Source organism: Gavialis gangeticus, unplaced genomic scaffold (assembly GCF_001723915.1).
Source record: "Gavialis gangeticus isolate Ggan-Ray unplaced genomic scaffold, GavGan_comp1, whole genome shotgun sequence".
NCBI lineage: Eukaryota > Metazoa > Chordata > Crocodylia > Gavialidae > Gavialis > Gavialis gangeticus.
In genome coordinates, this window is record NW_017728958.1 from 203,460 (window position 1) to 210,469 (window position 7,010).

The 7,010-nt window shown below is 42.5% G+C and overlaps 2 protein-coding genes across 3 annotated transcripts in view; one reads left to right on the top strand and one right to left on the bottom strand.

Moving 5' to 3' along the window:
* NID2 (nidogen 2) overlaps positions 1 to 1,339 on the top strand; it is a gene marked incomplete at its 5' end in the record, with an annotated part of 22,875 nt that extends 21,536 nt beyond the window's left edge. The window contains 2 exons of the mRNA XM_019502533.1: positions 346 to 458; positions 547 to 1,339. Of these exons, the coding sequence (XP_019358078.1) occupies positions 346 to 458; positions 547 to 557 (124 nt within the window). The remainder of the gene's footprint in view (positions 1 to 345; positions 459 to 546) is intronic.
* A 142-nt stretch (positions 1,340 to 1,481) lies between these two features.
* Positions 1,482 to 7,010, bottom strand: part of CUNH14orf166 (chromosome unknown C14orf166 homolog) — a 23,589-nt gene continuing 18,060 nt past the window's right edge. For both annotated transcript variants that reach the window (XM_019502972.1, XM_019503045.1), the window contains exons 6-8: positions 5,861 to 5,929; positions 2,593 to 2,641; positions 1,482 to 1,877 (exon numbers count right to left, since the gene is read on the bottom strand). In XM_019502972.1, the coding sequence (XP_019358517.1) occupies positions 1,723 to 1,877; positions 2,593 to 2,641; positions 5,861 to 5,929 (273 nt within the window). In that variant the 3' untranslated portion in view covers positions 1,482 to 1,722. The remainder of the gene's footprint in view (positions 1,878 to 2,592; positions 2,642 to 5,860; positions 5,930 to 7,010) is intronic.

The window sequence follows — 7,010 nt, forward strand, 5'->3', positions numbered from 1 at the left end:
GGGGGGGGGGGGGGGAAAGTGCTCTCTGCACCAGGATGCCAAGGTTGTGTACTTTCAGGTCTTGCTAACACGTTTACACTGTTGTTGGCTGAGGCGGTAGCACAGAATGGTGTTTCATTGAACTGTGCAAACACTCACACTCAAGTGATTCAGCACCAAATGAAGATGATAGCTCTAGCACAATGAATGGACTCGATTCAAAGTTTACTAAGTGAGATATCTGGGCATGTTGTACGGAGGTGGTCTGACTGAAGCACAGCGATTCCTTCTTTAACAACAGGTTAACTCTTTCTAGAGAAGGATTGAGGAGCAAGGAAAGGTTTGGGGTTTTTTTTTTCTCCCCAGGGATGGTGTTATAGCTGTGAATAAGGATACTGGCTCCCTTACTGAGGAATACCTTCCAGAGCAACGGTCCCATCTCTATGGAATAACTGCAGTGTATCCCTATTGCTCAGGAGGTAAAGTCTGCCCTGCTTATGTCATACTAATGGATATGCTGTTGTTTTTGTGCACTAAACATACATATCTGGTTTCCTCTCACTGCAGCGAGGAAATAGTTACTGATACTTCAACAAAAGGAAGTTTGGGCTTTAGACTGGGAGGAAGAATGCCAGACCCAAAGACTTAACACCACATGGAGCAAAGAAGAAGAAACCTTCCACAAAGGCCATCGATGCTTACCATAGGCACTGATGTGATCTACTTTAGTGCAAAAGATCATCATCAAGTATTTTTCTGAAGTTATACCTCAATCTTTACTACTGTATTTTTAAATGAAAACATTGCTATACTACAAAAAAAAATGGCCCTGTGAATATTAGGCCATTACTTTAATTTTGCTTATGGAAGCAACTTTAAAAAAAAGAAAAAGTCTTAATGTATCTTATTCCAGTGTTCTCTCATTTGGATGAAATAAAACTCAAATCATTTTTAAGCACAGTTTGACAATCTGACCTATAGGTCCTTTATAGCCAAAAAATGAAGTGTGGATAGAAAGCTTTCAATGCGGTGTCTTACTGGGTCACTGTCAATAACCCAGAAGAGACAAAGATTGCATGACTGCAGGAAGTGTGCAGAACCATCATGGGACATGGAAAGTACACTACATTTTTTCCAAAGCACAATTCTAGACTCCTTTTGCCTCTGCCTCAATGCATGTCTTTTAGTATTTATATTAGAAGAATGTGCTAGATTTAATCATTCATGTTTGATGGTCTTTTAAGAAGTGCCTTCACTGTGCTACCTGTTATAGGGCGAGATGTGTACATAAATACCTGTTCAGATGTAACTCTCACTTTTTCTAGATTACTCAAATAATAAAATTGTTGTTTTAAATTTTGTTTTGGCTCTAGTGTTTCAGAAGTTTCTCTTGTATGACGAGTAGTTATGGTACCAGGACTAGTATTTCACAATGCAGGAATACAACCACAAAAGAATCTAAAAATCCTTATATAACAAACTTCCTTTTAAGACACAAAACCAAGGACAAAGAGCAAAACTATTATACTTCTCAACTTATAGCTAAACAGAACAATTTTTAGCTGTTTCCCCCACTTCATTTATTTAAAGAAAAAGGTAATTCACTGGAATAGTAAGACTTCACTTTCTTCCTGGGTTTCTTTCAAAACAATGAAACAATATCCATTTCAAAATGCATGCCAGAGGTGTATATAATTCCTAATTGTACTAGGTATGCAAGAGACTTAAAAGTCTTAATTTTGTTCATCTTCCAACTTTCCCCAGTCTGTGGTCTGTCTTCGGATCAGCAATAATTGCCTGAACTGCTACTATGGCTTCGTTAATTTTCGTCTGCAGCTCTCGGAGTTCTTCTATATGCAGCAATCGAAGAATCTGGGCAGCTTCATTAATGACAGCATCTGATTGATTTGCACAAAGAGAAACGGTATTAACACAGAACAACTATTTTCCACTTCAAAACCTTTGGATGCGATTCAGTCAAATAGTAAGCCACAGTTTTCTATGCTTGCCCTAAATTCTTTAGGAACAGTGGGCCTGATTATCTGGCCTGGTCAAGGCATGTTCTGTGCAAGACCTAATGTGGCTTTATAGCACTCTTGTGATATTCTGCTTCTGAATCTGGCCAAGGCTGAGCAGACACAAGCATTGATTCCATTCATTTCAAGTGGTGGTTTAGCTATAAAAACAAGATGCATCTATGCCAGCACTCAGGCTGGACTAGATTCGAGACATCTGTCACTCAGAGCAACCCATCAGCTCACACCAGTCTGTGGTGCATACCAACTAATCCTGATTTAAGAGAAAACCAAAATGAACAGCAGCTAAACACTGGTCCCACCGTTAAAGCAGCAGATATCCTCTGCATGTCTTTGTCAGTTGTATCCCAGGATGATAATCTCCTCCATTGCCAGACTTTTCCCTCTCACGCTCAGCAGAATTTTTGTAAACAAGCTCTTGTAAGCAAAGAGCCAAATGTAATCATTTCCTTCCCCTGCCAGCTTCTGGAAGCAACATTTTTTCTTTTAAAAACTGTCCACATTGGGTCAGATGAAATGACTATTTTAGTCCAAGGTGGCTCCATTGTTTAAAATAAGAGTTAAAAGCAGCTCTTACCTCCTGTGTCAAAACCAAGAATGTGTTTTTCCAAAGCAACAGGCAAACCCTTGGGAAAAGACAAACAAACTCATATTATTTCTATGCTTTTTGAAGTAACTTTGGAGGAAAGGATGCCAGGCCTGAAGAACTCAAAATCCCACCCAATATGGAACGCAGCAAAGTCTAAAAAATACGATAGTAAAAATATGCATGGTATTTCTAGTTCTACTCATATGTTTCCGAAATGGTCTCTGGTAGCTATCAGGTGGCCTCAAAGCTACTCCAACCCATACCTGCAGATAAAGGGTCTCATAAGCCACTCCAGTCCATGGGACCAGGGAAGCATGCAGTATTTTGTCCCCCTGCTACTTCCACTACACCAGGAAAGCCTTGAAGGGATGGCTACACCAGCTGACAGTCCTCCTATGCTGGCAGAATTTAATGCCATTGTTGGGCAACTTCAAATTCTCTGTGCGTCATTGGGGCAGCACCAAGAGGACTTGTAAAGGGATGAAAACTTAACCCAATGACCAAACACCACAATACTGCGAACTCAATGGATGAATATAAACACTTCCTGTAAAGACTTTAAGAATGAGTCTGATGATAAAATCCCGTAAGTGTTGTATACGGATTGAGAACTCTCAGCGAAACGTGGTATATTTGTAGAGGAGTTTGCTTTCCTATACACATACCACAGGAGACATTCATATTCTAAAAAGTCATTGCTGGAAGTTTCTTTCCAGTTGATACAATCAGAATCCTAGTCTAGACTCTGAATACATATTGGCCTAGAGTTACAGTGTCAGTTTATTTGAATATGTAATTTCAAGTGAATTTTATAGCAGTGAAAACAAACAAAAAACCATAAAAAAAAAAATGCGGCTTCCCGAGCAAATGAAGTTCTCTCCGTTTTTCTTTCCCCCTCCTCAGACTTGATCAGACAAAGGCAGAGCAGCCAAGTCTCCCCACACGAGCCCGCAAACATGTCCGGCCTTCAGTTGGAGGCCCCCTTGCTAAGAGTTTAATTTCTTAACTTTGCTCAATCTGCCTTTCACCGTTATGTCTAAGCTGCTGAGCACGTCCGTTGTGACTACCTGTATGTCGTCTTGTCCACAAGGTACAGATCAAAGACCCTCCACTGCTTTTACTGGGGCTACCTGACCCTTCAGATAGCAAACTCTGGTCTTTACCAACGTAGGCTAAATCTGAATCTGACTCCGATAGGAAAATTTCATCTTTGCTAGCCTCTCAGTTCAGTTATTCACCCCACAGAAGATGTGATCATTCCTATCAGTGGGACCAACTGTTTTGGGCAGGCATGTCATAAATCAGCCCCACACTCACCAACTGCCCTGCCCAATCTGCTACTCTGCTTGCTTCCCTAGAGTCTCTGCCATATCTGCTGCTCTGCTTTCTACTCCTATCTACCACTGTGCTGCTTGCCCTTTCCCCAATCTGCCATGTACCACACAGGTTGCCAGTGCCACTTGTGGCACGCATGCCATAGGCTGGCCACTCTTGATTTATACGATGCATCATGCTGATTACCAGCTTTGCTCTCTTTCCCCTAGTATCTGTCCCACAGGAGATCCAGCAGTTCGGTACATAATCCATTTATTCTGCTGACCTAGTTTCCCTAATTTGTTTGTAGAACCACCAAGGTACAATCAGACACTCAGTTAAGGCATGTAAAATGATGTCATGAAACATTCACACGCTGTCTCCCTTTATCTTCATCACTTCTACAATTTAGGCTGTACCGATGATCTTGTTCCACAGCTCCTGCCAAGAGCCAGACATTCTTTTGGGAGCCATAAAATATTAACAAATAACCCCTGCTCACTAAAAAGAAAAAAAAAAAGCCCTGCCTCTCCCAAACAAAGAACTGCCTGTATCCTCATACAGAGAAAGGGGGCAGGGAAACCTCCCCCCTGCAAAAACAACCCCCAACTTTTAATTTTGTAACTCCAATGCTGCACCCAGATACAGAATAGCAACATGCTTCCCTGGGGGTTAATTTTTACCCATTTAAGTTTCTATACCTGACACTGATGGAGCAGCCTCAGCTGTTTCCACATTTTCCTGTTCTTTGAACAGTTTTCAAATGCTATTCAAAAGGCCTATATAAAAATAGAATGCCCTAGTTTACTGTACCACTGCTTTGTAAATCAGCACAAGTTGTACCCCAAGAGGCATTTGTCACTGCCGATTAGTGACCATCAAGAGATGCTTTCTTATAGCACACTATCACATACAAAAGATGCTGCTGTGATGTAGGTGTCAAAAAAGAGATGAAGGGGCCTGGCTAAAGGTCTCTGTTCTAGAGGGACATTTCCGGAAAGTGTTTCATCTTAAAGACGTACAAGTTGCTTTCATCAGTGATGGAGCAAAAGTTCCAAGAGCTGGGATGTTTAGTAAATGATTATTTGACATCCCTCAATTGTTCCCTGTGAATGCTCCCCTCAAAAACATACTAAATGGTCCTACGGATTCATCATTAACCCTCACAGAATGGCTTTCTAGCCATATTTCTATCTTAGATATTTCTCATTTACTTCTGAGGCTTAACTGTGAAATTATAACGTTATCTTGGTGCTTTTTCAGATGAAGGGAACCCACACCTAGATTCCAATCCTTCTTTCCCCATAAAGGCTGGCTGAGAAGTTGGAAATATTTTATTATCTAAAACTTGGATCTCTCTTTGCTTATTCAGCAAACAATGCTACCTAGAAGAAAAAATAACCTAGGACTTTTGTATTCAGTAAAATATTATTGAAAATCTATTCCAGGGGTGTCAAACTCGCCTGGCCCTGTGGCCCCAATGACTGGCACAGGGCTGGTCCATGGGCCAGATCAGGTCCACGGACCCCCACCCACATGCCTGATTCTGCACGTGTCCCCAGCAAGCACCATAGTCCAGGCAGTGTGGGGTAACCTGTGGCTCAATGGGGCAGCACTGGCGGGCAGATTGTGTGTTTGATACCCTGATCTATGACATATTACTATAATGTTAGGGGCTTATGATGATACTGCATTAAGAAACAATCGAACAATTATCATGTACAAATATACTTAGATGTGTGTCATACAGGAAGTCTTGCACTTACTTAGCACCTGTGACTTTTCTTTGGATCTTTCAGAATCACAATGGCTCTATCAAGTGTTGTTTCACCTGTTGTTTTAATGTTGTGCACCTGGATTCCAACTACAAACATCCATTTTGAGATTCCCATTCTGAGACTAGCCTCGTTACATGATGAGCCCATGCACTGTATATACATACCTCCTTAGACTGATTGGCCTTTGCTACAGCATCCTGAGTCAGGCGCTCCTGAACCAAAATACGAATTGCCTTAAAAAAAAAAAAAAAAAAAAAAAAAAATTAGTTCCAAAGAACAAAGTAACTCAATTCTGCGTTGATGCATCTTTGCCCAGCACTGGTACTCAAGGAAACCGAGATTACACCCTCAAGTCTTTGTCTTTTGTCCATATTCTGGGAATCTCATTGAAGGCCCCAATGTAACTGCCCTATTTAAAACTTTACCATAGTCATGGAAATGGATTTTTTAAAATTATGAGCCAGATTCTTGTCCTACAGTGCTGGGAAAGGATTCTATGCCTAGGTAGCCAAGTTATCAGCCACACACATTTGTTTGCACTGTGACAGTCACGGGCAGATTTATCGTCCACCAGGCCACCCTACAGAAGCTCTGCCAGCACACAATATAGCAGATTCAGTAAATTTGCTCACTCACAATCCCAGATTAGTGGGGTCAATTTTTAAAGCTGCACTGGCAGTGATAATATTCTGCAGCCTCTCCACAAACAGAATTTCTGCTGCTGGGAGTCCTGTGCCAGAGGCTAAACAATTTCTATCAGCACAGAAGCTAGAGTAAGTATAGTTGTTCAGGAAAACCCAAGGGACTTACCTTAAAAACATGAACGTGCCCCCCAAATGAGTCTTGATAAGGGATTACCCATAGAGATGAACCAATACATCAGTCCATATCGTATCAGTACCGATGAAAGGAAAATTGACATTGTTGGCAACTGGCTTTTTTTGGCTGATGTGGCCAATGATGTCACCAATAAATGCCATGTGCATGTATGTAGCTGCAGCATGCATGCAGCCAGCCCAACAGCTTCAAGAGTGTCCAGCTGGTAAGTCTGTTGGGGAGGAAGGGGGGGAGGGGGTGTGTGCAGATCAAGGCCCTTGCGGTGAGGGAGTGGGGCTGGGGCAGATGCTGCCCAGCCAGGGCCAGGGTCTGGGGGGATAAGAGGGGTGTGGCTTCTGCCATTGCATGCACCCCCAGGGGAAGCATGGGGGGCATGTGTCCCCCAGATCTGTGCGTGGGGCAAGGACGGTCTGCCTGCTGCAAGCTGGAGCTGGCACCAGGCTCTTCCCGGCGGGGGGGGGGGGGGGCGTGGGGAGG